General features: G+C 38.2%; 2 protein-coding genes across 3 annotated transcripts in view; both read right to left on the reverse strand.

Annotated features, from left to right (window-relative positions):
- LOC588717 (E3 ubiquitin-protein ligase HERC2) overlaps window positions 1–26,757 on the reverse strand; it is an 86,778-nt gene that overhangs the window by 18,065 nt on the left and 41,956 nt on the right. Inside the window, exons 33-60 of one of the 2 annotated variants that reach the window (XM_030980291.1) lie at window positions 26,535–26,685; window positions 25,522–25,721; window positions 24,306–24,524; window positions 23,520–23,679; window positions 22,280–22,566; window positions 20,978–21,233; window positions 20,419–20,600; window positions 19,875–20,036; window positions 18,943–19,168; window positions 18,074–18,182; window positions 17,161–17,297; window positions 16,309–16,499; window positions 15,778–15,975; window positions 15,113–15,406; window positions 14,641–14,722; window positions 13,922–14,062; window positions 13,006–13,096; window positions 7,532–7,709; window positions 6,829–7,082; window positions 6,339–6,483; window positions 5,719–5,944; window positions 4,924–5,095; window positions 3,919–4,087; window positions 3,119–3,208; window positions 2,310–2,504; window positions 1,142–1,694; window positions 492–622; window positions 8–133 (exon numbers count right to left, since the gene is read on the reverse strand). In XM_030980291.1, coding sequence (XP_030836151.1) covers window positions 8–133; window positions 492–622; window positions 1,142–1,694; window positions 2,310–2,504; window positions 3,119–3,208; window positions 3,919–4,087; window positions 4,924–5,095; window positions 5,719–5,944; window positions 6,339–6,483; window positions 6,829–7,082; window positions 7,532–7,709; window positions 13,006–13,096; window positions 13,922–14,062; window positions 14,641–14,722; window positions 15,113–15,406; window positions 15,778–15,975; window positions 16,309–16,499; window positions 17,161–17,297; window positions 18,074–18,182; window positions 18,943–19,168; window positions 19,875–20,036; window positions 20,419–20,600; window positions 20,978–21,233; window positions 22,280–22,566; window positions 23,520–23,679; window positions 24,306–24,524; window positions 25,522–25,721; window positions 26,535–26,685 — 5,325 coding nt within the window. Of the gene's footprint in view, window positions 1–7; window positions 134–491; window positions 623–1,141; window positions 1,695–2,309; window positions 2,505–3,118; window positions 3,209–3,918; window positions 4,088–4,923; window positions 5,096–5,718; window positions 5,945–6,338; window positions 6,484–6,828; window positions 7,083–7,531; window positions 7,710–13,005; window positions 13,097–13,921; window positions 14,063–14,640; window positions 14,723–15,112; window positions 15,407–15,777; window positions 15,982–16,308; window positions 16,500–17,160; window positions 17,298–18,073; window positions 18,183–18,942; window positions 19,169–19,874; window positions 20,037–20,418; window positions 20,601–20,977; window positions 21,234–22,279; window positions 22,567–23,519; window positions 23,680–24,305; window positions 24,525–25,521; window positions 25,722–26,534; window positions 26,686–26,757 lie in introns of both variants that reach the window. The other variant, XM_030980290.1, reaches the window with a different exon arrangement.
- LOC115922141 lies at window positions 8,021–12,325 on the reverse strand. Its single transcript, XM_030980292.1, has 2 exons — window positions 11,528–12,325; window positions 8,021–10,855 (listed from the first exon to the last, which is right to left on the reverse strand). The coding sequence occupies exons 1-2, from the start codon at window positions 11,856–11,858 to the stop codon at window positions 8,700–8,702; spliced, it is 2,487 nt and encodes an 828-aa protein (XP_030836152.1). The 5' UTR covers window positions 11,859–12,325; the 3' UTR covers window positions 8,021–8,699.

The following is a 26,757-nucleotide window of genomic DNA, read 5'->3' on the forward strand; positions in this document are numbered from 1 at the left end:
TGCTTACCTTGAAGAATGGGCTATGTAGGAGATGTTTTCCACCCCTAACGATGGGATCCTCATACTCATACTGCCTCTGAAGAGCTTCAGGTAGACCCTTCACTAGGGCTGCTAGCGCGGTGCCACTGAAGTCCTGTAACAATACAAAGAAAATATTCAATCAATAACTTTTAAATCTATTACATTATTGAGTTTTTTTAACGCATGCTTGTATTTTAATCATTCCAATTGGCATACAAGTAAATACATTAAGGCTGCAAATTAATTCATAGAGATTTATCTATAATTAGCACTCTAAATCCTAAAAGGATGGTATTAAATTGACATACCCCCCCCCCCCAAAAAAAAAAGATTACTAACCATGAAACATAACTACAAAGCATACATGAAATGGTAAATATATCACAGCCAAAATCAAGCTGATCTCATAATGAGTCGATTCCCGAAAGACAATGATAGAAATGATGAAGAAGGCCATCGGTCGGTCTTACCCCGAAGGATGAGGGGCTTTCTGCCTGAGCTTCATGCTGGCATAAGATGGCATCTACATTGAGATGACCTTTGAACTCTGTAGAGATGAGCTTCCTAAGTCTCTGTAAGGCCCACATTCTCTGTGCTGCAGCTGTGTTCATGAGAAATGGAGAAGTGTTGGTTATAGATGCATTTGCTACATGTGTAATGCAGTCATTATGATACTATTTCATTAAAAACACTTCTAAAATCACATGTAAATATAGATTGCCGAATATCAACTATATATGCGTTAAGTGGAAAAGTCATGAAATTATAATTTTGTTCCTATACTTCTGTAATGCAGTCATTATCATACTATTTCATTAAAAACACTTCTAAAATCACATGTAAATATAGATGGTCGAATATCAACTATATATGCGTTAAGTGAACAAGTCATGGAATTATAATTTTGTTCCTTCACTTCTCTCTACAGAATCTTTTTAAACAACTGTACATCTTAATTTCAACTTCTTTCGGGTTTATGTTTTTTTTTTTCATTCAACAAGTTTAACTTCTGTGATAATGCTCACTTTAAGATAAAGCTGGGATTGGTGAATCACAAAGTATGAAATGAGCTTTTATTTAAGAATTCTTGATATAGACAGTGTGCTATCATAGGTCTTACCTAGAGTACTAAGCTGTGCACAAGCAGCCAGAGCTGCAGCCAGTCTAGGCATGATCTTCTTATCTCTGCTGGTCTCTAGTCTGAAGTCTAGGAGACAGGTGACTAGATCAATAGATGGCTGAGACAATATAGCTCTATCAGACAACAGGTGTTTAGGTGCTGCTGCAGGCATCATAGGGAACACAGTCAATCTCCATCCCCAGCCGTTGACTGATCCATCGCTCGTAAACTTCCATTTCAGCTCGTCCCCTGCGATGCGAAGCTCCGCCGACCAATCAGACCATTCCCTGCCGGATCGGACTGACACCGTGCGACCGGCGCCATCCATGATGGTTAGTGGATCATGGCGTCGCTCCGTGGAGCACTGGCGATCAAATTCTACACGGAGGGCCTCTGCGCCTGGGATGCGGACATTACCGATGAGAGTGGTGTCGTCAGCGTACGGATGAGAGCTCTCTTGGATGACTGGTTGCATGGCTGAGTGACCTGCCTTGGTGTCTGCTGCTACATCCTCTAGCTCGGTTACACACAGCTCTAGCAACATGTCAGCAACCTAGAGAGAGGGCAAGGGAGAGAATAAATCAGTGAGTTCACAGAACTTTCACTAACAAAAACTATGATGACTCATGAACTTCAACAAAATATGAAAACATAATACAAAAGTTCAGGAGGTAATTTGGAAAATTGCATTCTAAATGGGCAACAAACACACCAGTAGTCTTTTAAAAAGCCCTATATGCACTACATGATGAAGTAAGTGATTAAGGCTGTTATATTTGTAGATCATTGGAGTACAGCTTCTCAAGGTTTAGAGTTCTTCTTGGATCAAATCGCAGTTTCAAAAGGTGTTAATGAATGAAGGCAATAGCTTCAGATATTTGCTTCAATCCCTGACTTTCCTCATCAATTTTGGGGGTTAAGTTTCCCAACTCTACTACATGGTTGAGTAGAAGCCATACAATCCTTGATAGCTAGTGTCCTACCTACATTTGCCACACTCCACCCAGGTGAAGTAAATGGGTACCTGGTAGGAATTTATTCCTTGAAACGCAGCGCGCGTAACAGCTGCACTGCTAAAGCCAGGGTATTCATGCTGCATTATTGTAGAGCGCTTAGAGACTTCTGATAAAGTAAGTGTTAGGCGCTATATAAGCAATATAATTATTACCTCTGGGTAAGCCTTAGCCATGGCAGTGAGTGTATCTGAGATGGCTTGTTGACTATGCTCTCCACACCGTCCTGCTACCGCTAGTTTGAGAAGGTCTACCAGGATGCGAGCATCATCCGGCTGCAGTTTACCAGTGAAGTCATCTAGACTGTGTAAGATGATTGCTCCACCTCCTTGTTCTTCTGGACTTGTTACCTTCACAAACAAAATCAAAACAAACATTAAAACTAATATCTAACATATACAGTAGGCTTGCGGATGCACCATATGAGAGAGAGGGAGAATTGAGGAGTCCTGAAAAGGACTCTCGGTAATCTTTCTTGAGGGTGTGTAGTCCTGAAAAGGACTGTTGGTGTAGTCTAACATGTTTAGCATATCAAGACTGCTTTCTCTGTGACTGTTTAAACATTTATTTGTCTGTAATGAAACCTGAATATTTGTAGTAAAATTGAACAGCAAAACATATCATGACTAAAGACTGAAACTTAAAATAAACATTCCTGCAAAGCAGTGTATCTTCCCCTTTGGTATGATAAAAAAATCTCTCAAAGAAAAAATTCCAATATGTACAATTTCTATTGATATTAATGTCTTTTCATTTGTCATCATGCTAATTTTCTGCAACTCTATGCCTCTTGTAATTGCCATGACTTTTCATGAGTCATTACGCTAATTTTCATGCAATTTTTCAAATTTTTTCCTTGAGTCTTTTCATCTTCAGAAGCTTTTCTAGCCTTGGAAAGCCTTTCTGGCTTCAGATGCTTCTCTTAATTAGTTGACAGTGATGTTGGTGATCAGGGGAACCTTACCTGGTCTGCACTTGTGATAGTCTCTGCTATGATAGAGGAGTGTCTGTTGATACTAGATGGACCAGGACGATCAGAGTCATCCTCAGCCATCTTAACATAACAAAAGACAAAATGAATTTTGCATAAGATTTACATTGAGATTCAATTTAAGGAACACAATGCAAATGTTCTATATTAAAACTTTACATGTTTGAGCAAGCTCACCCAAATAATAAGGTCTAAAGTTGTATATTGGTCTAGATCTAAGAAGAGATACTTCTTGTAAACTATGGAGAGATGAAGAATTAAGAATCTACAAGCCAGTAGAAACACAACCACAGACAAATAAAACACAGCCACAAGGCACGATGAAATAAATTAAATGAAATGGTAAAAATTAGTCACTATAACTATCAAACTAATATTTTTCTTAGGAACTCAATTAACCTGAGAGATACTAACTTCCATACTGCATATATGGATGCAATCTGATAAATATCATACATCTTCAATCAGAAATGTACACGTACATGTTAGTTCATAAATATCTTTCTCATAATCAAGCTCAGATAGAACTTGTTTAGCAAACTCATTGGCTACTTGTTTTCTTACTACATTTATTAAATATAATTTGATAGGAAGCTGTCCAGACAAAACCTTCTCTTATTTTTTTTTTACAGCTGTGCCTTATTCTGCTTTGTATAAATTCATTGTACATGTATATGTTAACCAAATTTATGTATTATATTTTACATGAAATTGCATGTTTTCTACCTTTGTAATTTTTTTTTTAAAGATGGAATTGAATGAACTGAACTCACATCCATGCCCGGAGCAGCATCTCCTGCTGCCATCATTCTGCCCAGACCCATAGGGCTAGTAACGGCTGATAGAGGGCTCTGGTCAGTGGGTGATGGTGCCAATGAGCTTCCTTCTGATTCAGACATACTAGTGTCTGTTCTTGACATGAGTGATCCAACAACAGCATCTCTGTTCATGAGAATATCAAACAAATAATCATAATGGGTGGTATTCTCATAAGTAAAGCCGGGACTAAGTCCAGACTAAACAAGAATTTTAGTTCACACTTTTATGGAATGCTAGGTTTCATCTTCCTCCTTCAATATTCATGACAAAGATAATCTACCAAAGACTTTGTTGAAATTCAGTTCATAATCATATTATCTTTTTCTTTCCATTTCATTGCAAAATTAATTTTTTGGACACTTTTCATTGAAGGATTAAAATAATCTGTACAGGGTAAATTAGTTCGCAACAGGCATTCCATAAAAGTGTGGACTAACTTAGTACGCACTACAGGATACCACCCATTAAATGAATAACACAATGGGTACCCAGCTTTAAAATATATGAAACATTAGAATGGATGCTACTTCAAATGAACTTACATTCACAAGTACTTTTTAGTGTAGTCCATGTACATGCATAAACACAATACTTCAATACAAGTTACTTTTGACATCTCCTACATGTGCAATATCCTTTGAAATTCTTGGGTCTTTCACAAAGCCTTGAAGGAGAATTACAAACTGGTTCTATACATTTATTTCAATTTTGATGTTTTTGTTTTGTTATTGTTATGTTTTTCCTGTTATAATTTTTGATTTTTTCTTACAATGTATAATATGTTATGTATATACTTGATAAGGGGTCATTTTCAATAAGCCAATTTAGTGCTTTTCATAATCCTGTCACTATTATTCTGTTATTGACTTGTAAATTGCTTTTAAAGTGGAAATAAATTGATTTGAATTAAAAACACAAATCCTTTTCTTATGTTGAGCAAATGAATCACATAAGACTACCTGGCATAGATGATCTGCAGAGTAGTTAAGATATGACTGAGTGCCTGCTGCTTGCTGATGTTGTTCTCAAGGGACAGTACTACCTTGGCAAGTGAAGGGCGCTGTTTGGAGGAGCCACCTACGATGGAAGAACTCTTATCAGCTGCCTCTTGACCTGGATCTCCAAACACACCTGAGAGAGAGAGAGAGAGAGAGAGAGAGAGAGAGCTAGAGAAAGGCGAGGATGATTTTTATAGTGATTACCCCGTGTATTAGAACTCTAACAAGCACACAACAACTGCACATTTCTCACTCCCTGGGGGTATTCCCCCATATATATCGTCACGCTTTCAAATTCTGTTGTTGGTACAGTTTGGCAACTATGGAACATTTCATAAGAGCCTACATCCAACAGAATTTTCAAGCCTTTTCAGTATCTTGAAAAGACAACCTCAATTAAAGGCTCATAACTTTGCATGAAAGATCCTAATGTACACACACATCTCACCAACAATATACTTTTACATAATACGATTGAAATCTGAAGACACATGGACTGTTCTGACAATTAAAAAAAAAAATCTTTTTTTAAATCTCTCATTACATGTATGAAAACAAATATATTCTGCACTTTTTTCTCTCAATAAAACGCCCTACTGTGGGGAAAAAATTAAAATTAAAGAAAACAAAAAAAGTGTTGATCATTAACAAATATCTGAGTGTCCATGTCCAAAAAAAATTAGAGTTTGCTTGCATTACAAAACCTCTCAAAGAAGTGTACCAGTGTGCCGATGAGGTACATGTAAATAAACTCACCTAACTCTGTAGCACCTAGAGGATCTCTTGGAGTTGTAAAGAGGACTGGTTCATGCATTGATGGGATTGCTGTGTCGGTGGTTGCCCAGGCGGTGCTGTGGGAGGAGCCACAGGCTACCCTGGTGATGCGGACTCCTTCAAGACCTTGCACGAGGGCGGGCTTCTTGTTGACCGTCGTGGATCCATCGCCCTGCTGACCGTGGTCATTATCTCCCCACGCAAACACCTGATGAGAATCAAAGTAGATAAAGTCATACCTGTACTATTTTGGTTGTCTCTACATGTACATAAACATCCTGTACAAGGCAGCTTTATACATCTTTATGCTATCAATATGCTACAATATGATAACTCTATAAACTTTTCTTTTTCTTTTTCTTTTAGCAATGCTTGAAACTAGAATATGGCACTGATTCAGACTCCTAGACCGTGCAAAGCTCCTACAGCAACACAGATGATCTCTTTGACTTTTTAGATGTTGAATCACATGAGGGTTTCTGACATTGAGAGTCTACCGGTATACCATGATCAACATAGAACCCAACATCCCTTACACTCGCCCCTCTTAATTCACCCCACTCCCCTCTCCCCTTCCTACTTGTCTTGGTTTAAGACCTCACCTGTCCTGTATCAGTGACAGCTAGACAATGCAGTGCTCCTACAGCAACATGGATGATCTTCTTGCCTTTCAGACCTTCAGCCACTTGAGGTTTACGGACATGAGAATCAGTTCCATGACCTAGACGGAAGTAATCACCTTTCCCCCTGAAATACAAAACAAGCGCAATCAGACATTTGCGATGGATGCATAGCTCCATCCTAGCTACATGTAAGTTATGTTCAGTATAGAATATAGCAATCCAACTTTTTCAAAATATCATGTTTTATAGTATAGAGTTGATCTAAATTCAATGTTACTTTAAAGGTAGAAACTGCTCTAAACTTACATTGGTGAATATAATAACTGAATTTATTAATAAATCAGGTCACGCACCATGTGCAAATACCAAGTTACTTGTATTTATGATTTTTTATTCAGCATGCATTACACAGGGACTTAATTCTGGATTAAGTCAAGATATTCTTATCCAATTTCCTGCTCAAACTTACCATGTCCATACTTGACCAGCCTTGGTAAGGGCCAATGAGAACTGAGCCCCACACTCAATCTGTATCACTCCTTGACCGTTCAATCTCTCTACATTGTGTGGTACGCTGCATCCTTCACTGCCGCCCCGCCCTAGCTTGCCAAAGTCTCCATCCCCCCAGGAGTAGACCATTCCTTCATCGGTCAGTGTCAGGGTCTGGGCATCTCTACTCCCACAGGCCACCTGGATGACACGCTTGCCAACCAAAGCTTTGACCTTTATGATAAGAGGAAAAGAAAAGGATGAATGGTCATATTCCAGTCATAGAAAAATGAATGCTCTCTAATTTTATTTAGAGTATTAAATAATATAGTACAGTCTTGAGTTTTGTCTTCAGAATAAAACAATTTGAATAAGTTTGATATCCAATCCTCCAAAGTATTCACTTGTTGCTGAAATCCTTCAAAATTCTGATTCCATTTGTAATAGTCTGGAACTGTTAAATGTACTTGATTTCAATTACGGGATAACAAGTCTTCATTCAGTCCCATCACTATAATATGACAAACATGCACATATTTCTATTTCAATTTTGTTTCTTCCCCAGCCATATACAAGAAACAACTACAATGAAAATGACATGACACTTCTTTTCTGGGAATTGTTACATTGATTTGATGTTTCCAACTTGTTCCCTGACTTGGTGAATTCCCCTACCATCTTACCAGTTTAGGTCTGAGCTGTGTAGTACTATCACCATGACCTAGTCTGCCATACTCTCCTAGACCCCATGTATAGAGCTCACCGCTGGATGTGACTGCTGCACTGTGTGAGCTACCACAAGCAATGTCTCGGATTCGCTTCGTCTTCAGAGCTTCAAGGAGGCGAGGCTTCTCACAGTTCCTGTAAAACAATGCACATAGATTCAATTAAAGGGAATGTATCATGACGAGATTATGTGTCTGTCCCGTGGCCCTACTCGGTGCCAATCGGGTATAATACGACTACGGACGACGCGACGGCAGCATTCACGTGCCTGCAACATATGCGAAACCGAAGCGTGAGAACTTCGGTCTGTTACGCGAAGGCTAGCGCGCGCTGACCCAGTTAATCAAGGCCATTCGTTTACATGCAGTTGTCCAAAAGAAGATGTAGATAGCGTCAACCAGTAATTCCCATGATACACTCCCTTTAAGGAAACACTTTAGCCACTCTACAGGGTTCATACTCTTTCTCATAAATTTAATTCCATGACTTTCCATGACTTTTCTAGCCAGAATTCCATGACCTTTCCATGACTTTTACACATTTTTTTTACACGGTAGACTGAAAATTTGATCTCAAATCAAAGCGAAGCAAAGTGCATGTTTCAAGTCTACTAATAGAAAGGCAGCTTTTGTTATCTAGTTATTTCATCTGTTACAATTACATGTTATTTTTTCATCATATTCGATATGCACTGCTATATAATATTCTTACAATTACACATACATGTATTCATATCAACAATTGTCCATTTTTTAATGGCAATTTTCACTTCTAAAGAATACAAATTGCCTGTTCCTGGTTTCATGGACCACCATGATTCCTTCAATAGCTCTCCTTTGCATGTACAAGGTAACTACCCCCCCCCCCAAAAAAAAAAGAAAACAAAACAACACCAACACACAAACTCACACACATACCATCACCAATTTTGATTTCACCAACAAAACACAGTAGGCCTACTCACATCAGCTGATGAATTCTTGTTTCGCTAGCATTAAGCTGGTCAATAATTTCTGAATGAGTTTTTTCTTGAGACATCTTCATGTAGCTGTTTGAAAGAAATCCCTCTACACATTGCACCTGTCTGAATATTTGGTGGCATTGGTAACAAACTGTCCAAGTTCTTTAATAATTCTTAATGGCATTCAGCTGTTCATCAATCTGTTTCTGAATTACTTGTAACTGGGATGCCTTCTCCTTTGCTGTACGTCGGAGGCTGTTTGATTTGGAAATACAAGTCAATCTTCCTTGTGACTCTGCTTCCTCAGCATACTTGTCTGCTGAGGTGTGAAGACTTTTCACATCTGCTTGCAGTCTCATTTGTTTGGCCTTTAGTTCTTCCAAACCATCCATCAGTCCTTTTCTCTTTCCTTCTTTCTTTTCCTTTTCCTTTTTACGCCTCTGTTCATCGAGATAGATGTGGTATTTCTGCCTGCCTGCAGACGCAGCCAACATGATTGATTTGTCAATAGTCACATTCTTGATTCCTCCAACATACTTGATATGGTCATAAATGGCCCTCAATGATATCAGTGAGTGTCCCAGGAGATTGTCCTCTTCAACTTCGTTGTTGATTGAGAAACCTCTCTCAATGGAGGCTTGTCCATGGGACAAGACAAGCAACATGCGGACCAACTTTAAGAGGGTCGAATAGCGAGACTCGGACAGAAATTTGCACATTACAGAGTCCAATCTCTCTTTCTTTGGATCAAAGTCTCTCATCTCTGCACTTCTTGATGCCTCATCACATGCTTCTGAGTATTCTCTTAGGATATCGTCACATGAATCCTTAAGTCTGTGGGCATCACTAAGGGTGTTAAGCACCCTCTTCAGCTTTGCAGTGGAGTTTTCTTTGTCTTTTGCCATGTTCTTTGGACTCAAGCATCCTATATTTCTCACAAGTGCATACTTAAGCGGACATCGCTCAATGAGCTTCCGGGTCATTGCAGCAAGAAACTTCTTTGCTTGAGTGCGAAATTCCAGAACTTTCAGCTCACTGATGATATTTTTCGCCTTCAGATCTTTCAGCTTCTTCTCAGTGTAGAATCCAATGTCCAACTTGGCCAAGGGCAGCTGAATGGCCTCACTGCTAACATCTACCTGCATTATCTTGTAAGGAGAAGTAATGGTACTCCTGTCCAGCTTTAAAAATCGCTGCATAAGGGATGCAAGCATTCTAGTAAGGTCTTCAGCTAAAAAGGGCAGCATTGGTGCATCAGTCTGATAGTCTGTTAGGAAAGGATTGACCAGCTTTGCAACAGATATGAAGAAGTACAGTCTTGCTAAGAAATCAGTTATATGAGTACATTTTGAAACAGTTTCAAAGGACTTGTTCTTTGGGTGAGGGATTTTCTTCTCTTCTACTGCTTTAACATACGCACATACACTCTCCCAGATGCTGATTGCTCTCTCTGCAACAGGAAGGTTTTCCAGCCATCGGGTCTTGCAAAACTTAAGTGGCATGGTATGATCTCCAGTTATCTTCTGATAATCCTCTCTTCTGGCAGGGGAATCAGAAAACAGGTAATACAAGGATGATAGAAAGCTTTCCACCTCCCAGTCAGCAGCCTTGGCACCTGTCAGAAAAGCACCATTAACTATATGGAGCCCGCATGAGCCTATATTCAGTATGGATTTGGTCAGGTCAGCAGTGTACTCTCGCGTAAAGTCATCATACATCTTCCAATTAACGTTGGGACCATCCATTGATATTTGCAGTAATTTTTCCAAGCCAACTGTGTGCAGAACTTTATTCAGTTCTTCCTTGAGGTGAACAGCTGAACCATGTCCGATGAACACAGACGTCAAGTAGCGAGTGCAAACTTCATTGTGTTGCCATGTTCTTATGAGGAAGTCCATCTGCTTTTTCTGGAGCTTCTTGTTGAGGCTTTCATCAAACAGTATCACATAGTGGTTTGATTGTTTTATGTTGTCATAAAGGAGGTCTTGCACATATGGGCCCAAACCAAACACCGTCATATACCGACATTTTGTTTCTGACAACGTGAAACCCTTAGCAATAGCTGAGTCCGGAAACATTCTTTGAAAGAGCTCACTGTTGTGCTGGCAAGAATGAAATGATAAATGATCCTCCACCACTTTCAGACACCAGAGTATTTCAGCTTTTAAAGTTTCCTCTCTTGCAGCAACAGGAATGGGAGTTGTCACTTTAGAGGTTGATGGCGCACAAGTACTGGTTGTTGCATCTGTAGACGTGATAGATACTGATGAACTTTCTGCACCTTTTGCCTTGAAGAAGCTCTTGAGTGAGAGAGTAGAATCTAGGAGAAAAGAAAAAAATGTCTATTAAAATAAATAAAATATAAATATCATCATTTGGTAAGATTTAGGGCCGAGTCAAAACGTTTAACTGCCGTTCAAACGACCATTAAAAGCATAAACGTTTTCCTATTTTGACAACCGTTTGACAGTATGGGGAAGGAAAAAAAAAAAAAATTCACGGCAACTTTTGGCCAATTGATGTAAGTCACTAAGACAAGTGGACTAATTTTTGACTCATTCCTTAAAAACATATTTTAAAGAAATAGAATCTAGAAAGGAGGAAATACTTCTCAAGGCAAGCAAACTGTTGGACCCAATTGTAAGTACAAAATTTAGTTTTATGATTTTTGGGGTCAATTTTAAGGTAAATTATTATTATTTTTTTTTTCTGCAGTCCACATACAGTGCCCGGTACAACACTGGCGTGTGAGTGCGGAGCCCCCTGGGTTAGCGTTCGGGCTGTTGCATGCAGTAACCTAGCCGGCCCGGCCCGGGGCCGGGGACGCTCCCGAACGGGCTGGTCGCAGTAAGCAGTAACCAATGCCTGCGAGGTGACATCGCATCGCTAAATAATCTCAAATCTTTCATTTTTATATAATTATTATCAGTCATTATTTGGATTCATGCTCAATAAAGGATCGGTAAAATTCACATTAAAAATGCTCACTTACGACGTTGTTGCTGTTGGAGGTTTGCTGTGTGTTTTTCACTCTTCTTGTGGCTCTTGACGGCTGCTTCGCCCATATTACGGACACTGAATTTACACATACAAACAGCACATCTAGCAGTCCCCAGATCGGAACTTTCTTTCAAAATCCAGCCACGGTAATCCGGGTGTTCTAACCAAGCATCCTTAAAATGACAATTTCCAGGCATTTTGAATATCACTTCCACAAAATTTGTAATGGTGAAAATATCCACGTGACGAGTTCCAAGGTCTGTGAAAATAAACAACTCCGTTTCATGAAGAATCAACACATGCACAAAAGTTTCAAAACACATGCCGTCGCGTCGATATATAGATCGTCAACGAGCTAGCGCTGCCAATTTGCCTTGTTGACACGTCAGTATTGTTCCTTTTTTATTTAAATAATGAAAATTAAAAAACAAATATTACTAATTTACTTTTTCCTCATTTATTGGAGAAGTGTAAAAATTGTAGTAGGTCTAGTCTAAGTGGTCGCAATTTAATGCAAAGCCAAAGTGCAATCGAGGCATTACATTCGTTCTTGGAGTGTCACATGTCGCGTTGGCACCATCATCATATGCACACACACACTGCACACGTACACGTGCGCTAGCTTGCTGAACTGAGCTAGCGCTAGCGAGCTCGCTCGCAAGCTAGCCATGTGCGCACGATGTGGACCGTACCGCCATACACTGACCATACACACGTAGTTCGTATCGTACACGTACACACCCACGTACACAGCGCTTATCCATCGATCATAGTGAACACATTCACAAGTACAGTACAATCAGTCGGTATGTTACGAATGAAAGAAAATACGAGAAGAAAATGGTTGAAATATCTCCATTTATTCACTTGTATAGTGAGAAAATACTATAGTTGTCCATAATTTTGATATTCCATGACTTTCCATGACTTTCCAATGGAAAAAATAATTTTCCATGACTTTCAAGGCCTTAAAAGCAATAAAGTAAAATTCCATGACTTTCCAGGTTTTCCATGACCCGTACGAACCCTGCTCTATGAACCAAACAGTGAGACAGCACATTTACACATGTACTCATACTTTTCAGTTCCCGACAATGATAAAAAAAGTGATCAGAAATTTGAGACCTCGCAAACATGACTCTTATTGGAGTTTTCTGTTTAGTCCTGTATATATGCATCATCTGTGTGAACATTGGATTCTCAACAGTGTACCCTGTGTACAAAAACATTAAGAAAAGTAAGCCATAGAAACGTGACTCAACTCCAGTAATGATTGAATAAATTTTAGATACACCTCAAGGTCTCATTAAGACTACAACACACATACAATGTAGCTAGGTATATTCACAGAATTCCGATGCAGTTTCCAAACCAACATTGTCAAAGGTGTAATATGAAATTGATTGGCTGTTCTGTTGCCTATATTAATAATACTAATAAACTTTTAAAATAAGTATCTTAATTGCTTACATTCTACTAAGATGTCCCAGTTTCCCATCATCTCCTTCTCCCCATGAAAACACCTTGCCATCTACAGTCAGTGCCATAGCATGCCGTCCACCTGGGAAATAATACAAAATGAATAAGGTTGACTTTCAAGGATAAAGAAGACAAGCCTCAATACTATTATCAGTATTCAGATATGGGAATCAAATCTGATTTTCCACTCAGTCGATATGAACACAAATTGCACTGACTAATTCATAAATTCATATATTTTGAAGCATAATTCAAGGTTTAAAGCCCCACTGGACTACTTATAGCTACTTGCGCCCTATATATAGCAGACAATGCCTAAGCGGTGACCGTTGGTCCCCATGGTCCCCTTTTTCTTATGTATATTGAGAGCTGATTTGATGAGAAAACCACCTGTCAGTGACCATGCAGGGAGGTCTAATCCCTCCTGGCCAAAATTTTTCAGATAGGCTTTGATAGTTCACCTTCTCATAGCTAAAGAAAATTTTTCATTTTCAACTTTTTTTAAAAAAAAATAGGCCTTTTGGCTGAATCTCAAACAAATCAAATCGAACCACTTGCAGTAAACATGAATTAATAACCATCCTGCAATCAACATTTATTGATATACTGCAATTATTGGTTCAAACAGAAATGTGAAATAGGTGGAATTTGATCAGCATTGCTTGCATAACTACATAAACTACTATCTGGCGCTGCTCAGTGGCTGCCGGGCTCACGATCAATTGAGCAAAAAGAATTTCCGTTTTGGTTTAATAAAATTTGGAGTGGACTATTAGGCTATTATTATTATTATTATTATTATTATTATTGCATAGTAAAGCATGCAGAATATTCTCCCAATTTCACCAACATCCTATCCTAAATATATTTTGATGACTCAAGATATGATTTGACCATGGCTACTTACCAGAATGAACGGCTACTTTCTTGACCACATACTGTGAGAGTCCATTGACCTGTTTAGGGATGTCCACATTCTGTGATGACCCTAGTCCTAGCCGACCGTTGGTTCCTTCTCCACAGGCATACACTTTACCCTCAGCGGTCACTGTGGGACGAAGCAATTTAAATCCTATTGTTAAGCCATCTCCATCCTTCTAATAACATGATATCGAGGGGTCAGTGACACAAAGACGTAACTCCATTTTGGCCATTTTGAGAAAAAGTGGTTTATGTGTCACCGAGCACTAGGGCCTTAAGGAGTTAAGTCTATGTTTCACTAGCCATTGAATTCAATGGGGTGTTGGGAGGAGTTAAGTCTTTGTGTTTCCTGGGAAGCCCACATTTTTCTGAACATATTGATATCAAATACTCATTTTGGCAAAATATGGAGTTACGTCTTTGTGTCACTGAACCCTCAATATGTTCAACTGAATTCTTCTTCTCTTGTTTCAGGAAAGATTAAGCACTTTCAAAATGCTGAGGAAACTTGATAACTGTCAACCAATGAACTCAAAAAGATGAATTAGTTCTGTATAATCATATAAATCTTTTAAAGTCTATCCACCTTTACAATGACTTGAATCACTGACAATTTCATTGACACAATATCATTTAGCTACAAAGAACCAATGATTGTTTCATGCATAACACGGTCTGCATTAATCATGATACAATTCCTCTTACCAACAAAGAGACTCTTGGATCCACCTGCACAGCACACAACCTTCAGGCTAGATAGGAACTCATTCAGAACAGGTGTTTTGATCTGTGTAAACAAAACAAAAAATTTAAAGGGAGAAAAGATCAACATTAAAGCATGAAAGAATATGTTGAACATAACTATCATACATGTTAAGCTCTGTAGTGCTGTTTAACAGCTGTCTGGACTAGGACCAATATCCAAAGAGAGAGAGAGAGAGAGAGAGAAAGAGAAAGAGAAAGAGAAAGCGAGAGAGGAAAGAGAGAGAGAGAGAGGGAAGAGGGAGAGAGAGAGAGAGAGAGGGAAGAGGGAGAAAGAGATGAATTTCATGACATGAACTGCATTATTAGTTCTAAGGAAGTAAACTCTAAAAGCTTTATTTCAATAACAAGTAATTTAGAAAGTGATCACACAGGTTAATTGCTAATCAAGAAGTGAAACAAAACCAATTCTAACCTTTGACCCTCTTGGTCCTCCAAGCTGGTCTTTATCATTCAGACCCCATACAAACACCTTAGTCTGAATCTCTCTGCTGCCGCCATGGTCACCCGCTGACCGCTGCCTGGAGGATAACCTGGTCATCATGTTAGTACCATGGTCATCCTCATTGTCTGAGGACATGAAGGCGAAGGTCGAGGCAAGGTCATCTTCGTCAGGTCTTGACCGACCGATGATTGAGAGACCGTGAACCTTGCAGTCTATGCCACTTGATTTGCACTGTTTGATTGCAATCTCTAGGAAACGATGGAACTGTGAGAGATGGGAAAATGGATGTACATGTATGAGTGCAAGTGTGGAAAAACCATGCAATCTTTCAATGCATCTTAAAAATATAAAATCATTGCTGTACATTTATATTCATGTTCATGTCATAAAAGTTTGAGTTAATAAGTCTACAAAGTTCTCTTTCTCTCAAACTGTGCGTTGACTTCAGCCATAGTATTACACTGTTGCAGCTGTCGACTCTTAAGATTAAAACTAGGGAAATTATGTTATAAGTGCAAGGGATGATAACAATCCTGTTTTACATGAAAAATACTTTTTTTAATTCCATAGATTAGAATTGCACTGCAATTATGCACTACACAAACAACGAACGAAGAACACTGAATGTATCCTACCTCTGTGCAGTCTTGAAGCAGGGTGACCATGGACTCAGACGGACTGACTCTGATGGTCTTCAACTCTCTCACTCCTGAGATGGTATCCCCTCCTGATATGATGATGAGAGATGGTTGGTAGGAGCTATCATTGGGATCGACCACCATCCTCAGACGATGCAGCAGGACATCGTTGTGCATCTCCAGACGGATCCAATGCTTTGTCAAAATGAAGAGAAAATATACAAATGATACCTCGGCTAGCAATTACAAGTGTTTGAGTTGAGTTTGAGTTTGAAGTTTATTATGTTAAATGTGAATGGTTAACAATGAAAGAATAAAGTACTTGATTGTGTTTGTAAACGTGTAGCATGATGACCACATTCAGCTCAAATCTCAACATTAAAGGAACAATGGACTGCAATATTTGAGTTGCAATATTCATTCTCATTACTTTCAGACATTTCATCAGATAAGCAATAACCGTGAAATGATACATTGTTATTGCTGATTGGAGTTGGACAAGCCATTTTCATTGATCATAAAACTCACCTTTCCCTGTGATCCTGAGGACTGCCAGTAGGTGTTAGGATTACCATCAATAAGACGTGACATTTGACCTTCCTTGGATGACACTGTCAGGTTCTTCACACAGCGAGACCATTCCTCAATCAGAGAGCCTGCGGGAGGGGCCTTCTTGCTGCCGCTACGCCCAGGTCGACCTACATTCACTGGAGTTAGACCTACAGGAAAGGAATTAGTAATAAGAATTTATAAAGCAGCTCATATCAGAGTCTCTTAGTGTTGTATACAAGTCAACAGTCATCGTCTGATTCATTCCTACACCTACAGCCTACATTCCATCTATTACAGTACTTCATTGGGGTATATTCATGACATAAAAGCACTATAAGGGCATATGTTAAATGCAACGACCATCATTTCTAGTATCCTTCCAGGCACCTGTTTGCCCCTTGGTATGGTGTATATCATTTAAATGAATGTCTTCTCCAAAAGATATTATTTATCTTCACTAACATACAAATGACAACTATTTGATCCATAATCTAGGGACAAGTCATACATGACCAGCTTGAAAACATCACCTATGACATTGCATGAAATAAGAAAATTGGGAAATAAATCATGTTTCACTTGCTATCTAATTTGCTTTTTGGTGAAGAATCATTTCTACAAATTCAAGTTCTTCTCTGGTTCTACATACATACAACACAAACACCAGTAGGAAGAAATTCCTTGAATACTTGAACGCCTTTTCATGGTAGCTCGGCTAAAGCCCGGTTATGATTGCAGGGCCCTCAGGAAGAACAGTATTAATACCGGTGAGGCTACCCTGGGTAAACAAGACATGTTATTATTATTATTATAGCATCAATCACTCACCAGGTTCTGATATTCTCATAAAGGTGTGTCTATGATTGCGTTTGTTTCTGAAGCAGTTCTCACAGAAGTTAAACTCTCCACACGTCTTACACTTGAATCGTAGGCCAACAATAGGACTCTGAGTGCATCCGTTACACCTGCGATGAAAGCATTCATTTAATAGATTCCTTACATGAAAACTCTCTACATAGCAACTTACTACCTGGGGGTGTTTCACAAAGATCCCAAGTCAAACTTAACTGTAAGATGGACTTAAATATTATAGAGAGCCGTTTGTAGCCTTAAAATTAAGTATATTCAAAAGCAAAAGTAAAATATTTTAGACTTTTTATAAAGTCCACATCAAGAACATGAAATCTCCTTGATAATAGAACATATGAATGATTTGAATCAACATTTTATGCCTTTTTAAATAACTTTTACGAAATATTTTCATAGATGCTAGCGGCTTTCCATAACTTTTAAGTCCTACTTAGAGATAAGTTCAACTTAGGATCTTTGTGAAACACCCCCCAGGTCACAATAACCTAGAGGTCAGGCAGAAGCTCAGAATTCATTCATCAAAGTGAATAATGCATGACCTGGGCAAGTTCTGCTTTTTGTTTCTAACAGAGTGAACTTCATCCTGGCTGTGGCCGTCACATGAAGTCGATGATGATGACAAAGTTTACACATTCTATTATTACATGTACATGATTACAATAATGAAGGAGGAGCTGTATTGATCTTTGTTCTAAGTTGGCAACATAATGAAAAATAAATCAATCATGTATCATACATTTACACAACTATATGCAAGTGAAAAACTTCCATACATTGGAACATATAAGAAAAACCTGCCAGTGTGCTTATCACACTGAGCAAAAGCCTTGTCTCTTTCAACCTTCTCACTCCAAGGTGTGTATAATCTTACGTGATGCCAGGATGAGTGCTGAGGACGAGCTCCATCTCACATACCAGACCAGTCCAGTGAGGTTGCTGAGGAAAGTTCACTGTCACATCCTTCCCATTCGCATTGAAACCTGTCAGGTTTATAAATGATGATAACATGAATTACTTTAATCATATGTCAATAAATAACACATGGAATTCATTCACCTCACATATGAAATGAAACTAGAAATATAAACACCTTCTCTAATGGATCTGTATATGTCTTAAAAACTAAATGATGGCCTTTACACTCTGCAATATGATTCTACAATCTAATATGTCCATACATGTACATGCTTCTATTTGAAACTTCAACCTTATAGACTAGGAGAAATATCTATCCTAATGTTCCATCAACATTTCTCCTGAAATTTGATTTCCAGCCCCAAGCTGAGTCTGTCCATCACCCCAACCCCTTGAACTGTACGATGGTTCAAATATCCTGCATTTTCTTAGTTTAAAAGGAATGAGTCTTCAGAATCCACCATCAAGGGGATGTGCATCCAAATCCACCATTTTGGAACAGACTACCTTTAAATGTAAAAAACTGTCACACAAGATACAATTATTGAAAATTGCTTTCGATGATTAACTAACTCTGTTCACTTTGATGTGTTTTCCATATGTATTGTAATTTGTAGGTTTCTTTGCACTTTTTTGTTTTGTTTAATATGTAATTCTTTATCAGTCTATTTTGTTTGTTATAGCGCTTAGAGACTTAAGTGGGAAGCGCTTTATAAGTAACGTTTTTATTCATTTATTTATTTATTTATTTTCCAATTTCATGTACAAAGAATCAACAACCTTAGCTAGCACTAATCTCAGAGATTACAAATGAAAAGCACTCACCAGTGACAGTACCGATGCTCTGATGGTTGACTGAACCCCACTTGTACCTTGGAGCTGAGACTGACCTCTTGACCCTGACCCGATCACCGACCTTGATGTTAGATCCTGGAGCACATTGTGGTTGGAATCCTAGAAGCTCTACATGGATGTACCTGACCCAGTAGGTTCCTCCTTTCAGATGCCAGTCTCCCTGGACATTCAGATCATGAAGACCATCACGATCAAGCTGAAGAGGATATCAAAGCAGTTCAATAGTACAGTCAAACACTGAAGAGCCCAAAGAGCTAGTTAGTACAAATAACTGCACAAGTAGGTGGTGCAGAAGGTGAATGAGTAGTAAATATATTCTGTGAAGAAGCATAACATTAGTAGGAACATTTTTACAAGTATGTGTCGCAGCCCTCAATTGGTTAGATTCTGTGGCATTTCTATTTTCGATTGATTATTCTTATCCAATAAAAGCCCTTGAATTGCTCTCCATTCCAAGAATAAGTTGGACATCTGGCAGAAATATATATTTGGTACAGAAGTAACATATATCCAACAAACTCGTTATAATATATTATAATTTTACAGGGCAAATGTAGTACAATATAGTACAACCTAAGAATATATAAATGTAATATTATTCAATCATACACCCTCTGAGTCTGCAAAGCGGTATGTTTGCCTTGTTTTTTCTGTCTTCCTGTTGTTCCACTTAATTCATATTTAATTATTTTTATAGTTTGGGGACAAGCCTTTGATAGGCCTTTGGCCTTTGTTTCTACACCCACATTTCCATATTTCTGTTCTGTTGTGTTATTTGTTTGAATTGACTTTGTATTGTAAATGTTTGTTATCGTGATTTTTATCAGAATGTGAAAACGAAATAAATTGAATTGAAATTGAATTGATAAACAGAGAAAAAAAAGAGCAAAATCTCTTCCTACCTTGACGACCTTTCCAATGTCGCCCTCTTGTACCTCTTCGTATGTCCTACAGCATCTGACCATCATCCCAACCTGTATGTGATCTCTCACGTACATCGCAAAGTCATCATTGCTCAAGAAATCACTCCTCTTCTTGAAGACGGTGGTCTCAGGAGATATCAACTGTGGAAAATAGTCAGTTTGTGTTTAAGGTTTATACTTGCACTCAAAAAGTTTATGAGCACCATTGACAATTAGAGCATGAGAAAAAGAAATATAGCAGTGATTTTTGTGTAATTTGTACAAATTTTCTATTCTACTGACTACAAATAATTGTAGAGAAAAATGTCATGTGATCAAGATATACCAGAAAGTTTCAATAGCCAATGGCCATATCAGACATGTATCATATACAGAATTGCCCACTAAAGGCAAAACAGCAACTAGATTGAACAAACTTTGCGAGAATTTAAGAGTAACAAGGTAAAATGATCAGTAGAATCTGGAATTGAAGTGTCACTTCTAACCATAAAAGAAAATCTACTGAAGATCTTAAGAGTCTCACCTGTTCATAGTCTGTTTCCAAGTCCTCAAACTCATCATCGATATTGAGATCCGAGTCGGAGCAGTTATCATACGAGGAGTTACTCTCAACATCTGACACATCAGGTGGAATCTGGATGTTAGGGTTATCCACCAACCAGTTGACTACAGCCTCTGGGCCAGGCTGGGCATCAGATACACCAGCTGAGTTACATGAGATACACAAAACATGTTAGAGAGTGGTTACATCAATTTCTCAGGAAACACAAAGTAAGATTAAAGTTGTATTATCAACTATCAACTGTTAATTATCAGAATCTATGTAACAGAGAATATCCTAAGTGCTATATGTATGTAAGTCTATTTGCAGCAACATTGTATTACACAGAAAATTTCTTGAGAAAGGCTTTCAGTCAAGCTTTTGTTTTCATTGTTAAGTTATGAGGCAAAACAGCACCATCCCGATCCACATAATCATTTCTTAATCTAAGGTTAGACTAAATTTTGTCAAAGGAGTGTAACAAAATAAAACAACAGGACTGTTGCCAATTTGAAGAGCAAAAGATAAAATATTCACTTACTGATTGCCTTGATAGCGAACTCTACATGTTTCCTTGGGAAGCCCATGTCCATCATCTGATTGACGAGTGGAGACGGAGGTTGCTCCAGAGGTTTAGCACGATGTGAACGAAGCAGCTTAGGAAGGAGTCCTACAGTCTCCATGGCTGAAGGTGAAGGAGTGAAGTCAGTCTTAAGCATGATGGGTTCCTGGTCGGATCCGTTCAGAGGACAGAATGCTTCCTTCACTAAGTGTTGGGTCAGGGCTAGAGCTGCACACTGGTGGGTGGGTGGAATATAAAGAGGAGGGTTGTTAATTCTATAGTTGTTCCTCAGAGGAAGACTTGGAAGGAATCCAAACTATGTGAAGTCATCTTGCCGTTTAACGTCCATTTTTCTTAAGCTGTAGGTTTGGACACGTAATATCCTTAATGGCACTTCATTAGCATTCACATGAGTGAGGTCAGATGTTTTCCTCTAATGTCTCCTTCCAAGGATTGTGAGATCTGCCATAGAGAGTGGTGAGCTTACCACAGGGTACAATGATATGAACAAAAATCCCTTCCTTTATCCCTTCCAAAACTACATCTTATGCAAAAGAGTAAAAATCATATTGAAGCTCTATAGCATAATGGTCTATCATCTGGACCTGCAAATGAGTTTTTTTTAGTTTGAATCATAATCTATATTTCAAACCTACGTGAAAGAATAAAACATCAATAATACAGCTGTCCAACTCGACATAGATGAATGGTATTTATGTGGAAGTGATATCAGAAATATGGAACGACCTAGTTTAGTTTGAAACACTTTAGAGTAAAAGCCAAGGCTCAGTTTTAGTTCATATCTAATGTAATATGGAATATGAAATATGGAATGTTGCTACGTGAAATATGGAATGATATACTCAAGCATGTAAAATGGCGACTGGCTGGAATGCTACCCAGGGAGTGGGGAATGTGCATACATTGTGTGCGGGTAAGCCTGAATTCGTAAATCCGTATATCTGTAAAGCGCATTGAGAGGGCCTGCGGTCCTAAATTGCGCTATATAAGGACAAACTATTATTATTATTATAATTATTATTGATACATTACTATTACTAATATGTATTGTTTACCCAGGGTAGCCTCATCAGAATCAATGCTGTTCTTCTTGAAGGTGCAACATTCAAGCAACGGCTTTTGCAAAGCTACCATGATAAAACACTCAAGCATTCAAGGAGAGTAGCAAATACAGAGTAATACATTGCCAAAGGACATTAGCACCACGAGTAGAGTCAAACCAAAGACACATAAATCATATTGCTGATGCATTTGACTTACTTTGAGTTCTTGTCTGATGAATAGAGCCTTGACTGGTGATGGTTGAGTAGCAGCACACATGAGCTGTTGTAGCAGTGTGTACCTCTCGACTGCTCCTATCTCATCAGGACTACTACCCTCCTCAGACGACGATGTACCTCCACCGCTAGACGATGTCATGTCCCATGCTGCAGTCGTCAAGGAGAGTAGCTGACGGAGGTTGTCTTGGCGACTGAAGACCTTACGAGCAGCCTGTAGCAGACCCAGACGCATCTGCTGCTTGCGAAGAAGCTGGAGGTCTATTCCTTCTGTTGGATGGATGCATAATAACAGTAAGATGACGATCACACAAAATATGGGACGAGAAAAGATGGGACACATTTCAAAGTATTTGCAAAGTTGATAGCATAGCAATGTATGTCTGATCTGGAAGGTGTTTCACAAAGATCCTAAGTTGAACTTATCTCTAAGTTGGACTTAATAATTATGGAAAGCCGTTAGCACCTTTGAAAATATTTTGTAAAATTTATTTCAAAAGGCATAAAATGTTGATTCAAATCATTCATATTTTCTATTATCAAGGAGATTTCATGCTCATGATGTGGAATTTATAAAGAGTCTAAAATACCTGAATTTTTGCTTTTGAATATATTTTATTTTAAGGCTACAAATGGCTCTACATAATATTTAAGTCCAACTTAGAGTTCAACTTTGGAACACACCCCCCTGCTCTCATTCTATACAGTGTTGCAATACATATTAGTCTTATTTTGTACTCTTTTCTATTTGTCTATTTGCAATGAAGGTACATGATGGATAGTCATACAAGAAAAAGATGTACTTTTAGTAAAGGTTGTGCCAACCATCTTTAGTTACAGAGAAGAGGTAAAAGGTCAAATTTAGATAAAATTCTGAGAATTACAACCTAGGCATCCAATCTACAATCATGAAACACAAATTAAGAAATCTATAGTTAAAATCTTGAATTGAGGCCTTATAAAAATGTAGGTTTTTCTCTTTAGTCTACCTGCTATGTCCCTATTGGATAACAATTGAGACATCAACAAATTACTCCATATGCCATGATGAATACCAGAAAATAGCAAGTGTTTATAGCATTCAAACTGAAATTGAATTTATACAGTAGGTTTGCGGATGCACCATGTGAGAGAGAGGGAGAATTGAGGAGTCCTGAAAAAGACTCTTGGTAATCTTTCTTGAGGGTGTGTAGTCCTGAAATTGAATTGTTGTATGATCTTACCATGTTCCACTGAGCTGAGTGTACTGCCACTGTTATCTCTACTCATAGAGCCTCGATGAATCCTGAACCCATTTGCAGCAAGACTGATCAACTGACTCCACATATCAAGAACAGCTGGAGTCAAGACTAACTTCTCAACACAGAATGGGATTGATACAACCTGACAGGAAAGAAGATAAACAATGTCTTTAAAAACTCGTTTAGATATTGCCAAGCTCTTAAAGCATATTCCAACACTGTAATGAAACAGAAAAATGTATTAATTATAAACGATCTTGGAAGTACATAGGTACTCACTATCAAAATATATGCCATACAAAAAAAGAATATCCTGATTAGCATAACCCTTCATATTGGCATCGTATGATTACAGTCAAATAGGTACGACATTGAGAAGGACACACAATATATACAAATACACCAAGAGACTGAAAAGGAAAATAGAAATGGACAGAGTTCAAGGTATCCAGATAAATAGACAGATGAACAGAGGGAGAGTAGAGTCAAAGAAAGAGGAAAAGAGAGAGAGAGAGAGAGAGAGAGAGAGAGCATCAGACAGGTATGGAAGGTTACCAGCTGGGGGGGGGGGGGGCGTTTCACAAAACTTGTCATCAGTGACAAATGACAGTTTTTGTTATAAGCTACTGAAATTCTCGCTTCTGATTGGTTATCAACAGATTTGTCACTGATTTTTGTCATTTGTCATTGAAAAAAGGCTTTGTGAAACGGGTCCCTGAGCTTGTAACTGATACATGATAGCAATATGAACTTGGCTCTTGAACTCACTGGAGACAGTGTTGAAATGCGGCAAACCCTCCAGGTTCTTTGACCATCAAACTGAACGGTCAGTCTCCCGTTAGCAGCCATGCTGACCAGTGTCCCTACTCCATACTCCTCATGCCTGACTTGACCACCAAGTCTTGGTCGGTCATCCACACCTCCTATCATGGCCAGGACGGCCATCACCTCTCCTTGACGAACACGGTATGAATCATGCTCTCCGGGCTACAAGAAAGCAAATAACATCATTTTAAACATTCTATCTATCTATAAATAATAATGATAATAATATTAATATTGATAATGATAATAGTAATACTAATTACAATGTAATATTGTTTAAATAATTCTCTGGATATAGGAACAAATATTGTCAATAATGTAAATTCAAAGAAAATATCTATATAGTGAGAATGTTAAAGTGCTATATGTCTATTTTCTCTATATACTCGTTTTATGTTGTATGTATCACGTATCATGTCACATGTACACTTTATTTATTTGTCTCTGTGAATAATGCATGTAAACGCAACAAATTTCCTTTCTAACCAATACAATTTGAATTTGAATTTGAATTTGATCCGAATATCTTCTCCCGGTTCAGAGGTTGATTGCAACATCTCTCCATTTCACTCTATCTTCTGCCATTCTGGCGCACTCTTGCGGTTTTAGTCCACTACAGTTCATTAATGGATATAAAAAACACTACCTATAAAATACTTTTATCAGAGGATAATACACCAAATACTTTTATTACTCTGATTTTAGCTAGCTCCACTGATCAAGGTTATCAACCATTCAAGGATTTTCTTCCGATCATGTTCCTATTTACTTCACATGGGTGGAGAAGTACTCAATTTTTTTCAACATTAATTATCAATTATAGCAAATATAAGTACAAACCTTTTAATTTACGAATCTTATGTTGATACAATCATTAATCAAGAAAATAATTCCTTTAGTTATAATGAGAATCAATGTCAATGCTGATCTTCAATTCATGTTTTTTGCTCAGAGCAAATAAGGAAGTTTTTTTCTTCTTCTTTTTTCAGCATGGTCTTGTCTATAAAACAACACCTTCATTACTTGAATCCAGTTGAAATGAAACAATTGCAGTGCATGGTGAAGTCAGCTTGACTCAGTCATTATGTAACTTGTTATTTGTTAACAAAAAAATCACTAGCATCAATCAATAAAATTGTGAATTAACTGGAGTTTTTACCTGAGGACCTGCTTCATCCGTAACCATGGAAACCACTTTACATAGTCTCTGATTGATGTACTTGTTGATGAATAGATTCCAGGCTGGTAGCATATGAAGCTTCCTCAGTAGCAGAACGATCTCTTCAGCTACTGTACTGGCGAAGGGTGCAGTCAGGGAGACCTTCGCCTTGCAACCTGCCTTCGGTTTCTTGCCAAACTCTAGTGGAATAAAGATAATAATAATAAGTCAAATGTATGAAGGAATACTGTTAAAGTAATAATTAAAGAAATAGTCGCGGTACATTAATTTTTTTTGGATTTCACGCTAAGATTGGCAAGCGCGAATTTTAGAACTCACGATATAAGCAAGACTTTTTATGCGAAAATAACAGCGTTAACAGTAAGTGAATGGGAAGATTCACGTACATGATGTTCAAGAATATGACATATGAATATGAAGCTCGATCCCTTCAAGGACATTTTGTACATCTGACATCAAAACTCTATTTCTTAAGTTTATGGCATTCAGCATGCTCTGAAAAGATCCCTTTTCTTTTCTAACATGATCAACATTAGTATTATTTCTTTCATTTCTACATTATACCACCTAGTAGAATACTTCTGTATGAATAGTACAATTTAAAACACTAATTGTTGACATGGCAATATTATACCCAAGATAACTTAAATGCAGTCAACCTGCTTTAGCATCCATCAATACAGAGCTCCCATCTATAAAGACTACATGTTTTGTTTTCCTTGTAAATGTTCTCATTGAAAAAGGTACTAAAGGGACCTGGGGCCCGTTTCACAAAGCCTTTTTTCAATGACAAATGACAAAATCAGTAACAAATCTGCTGATAACCAATCAGAAGCAAGGATTTCAGTAGCTTATAACAAAAACTGTCATTTGTCACTGATGACAAGTTTTGTGAAATGCCCCCCCCCCCCCCTGTACTTAAAGACCACCAGACTATATAGACCGCTTTTTTGTTTTAAGTGGTCTTTACGTAGAGGTTTCACAATGCCTACCATAGATAGATGATGGTGTATCAGAGCAGCATGTCAGCATACAGGTTCCTAGGACACGAAACAGTCTTGAGACCAGATCTTCTGTTCTATCTTGAGCTTCACTCTCGGACCAGGCTGGTAGCACAGTCTGCAGGAGACGTAGGGCTAGGATCTGAAAGAGGACATGTCATACAGGGTATCTCATAATGAAATACAAATTCAATGCTTGTAAATTGTGCTGTTC

This window comes from Strongylocentrotus purpuratus, unplaced genomic scaffold, assembly GCF_000002235.5.
Source record: "Strongylocentrotus purpuratus isolate Spur 01 unplaced genomic scaffold, Spur_5.0 spur5_scaffold_11, whole genome shotgun sequence".
Lineage (NCBI taxonomy): Eukaryota > Metazoa > Echinodermata > Echinoidea > Camarodonta > Strongylocentrotidae > Strongylocentrotus > Strongylocentrotus purpuratus.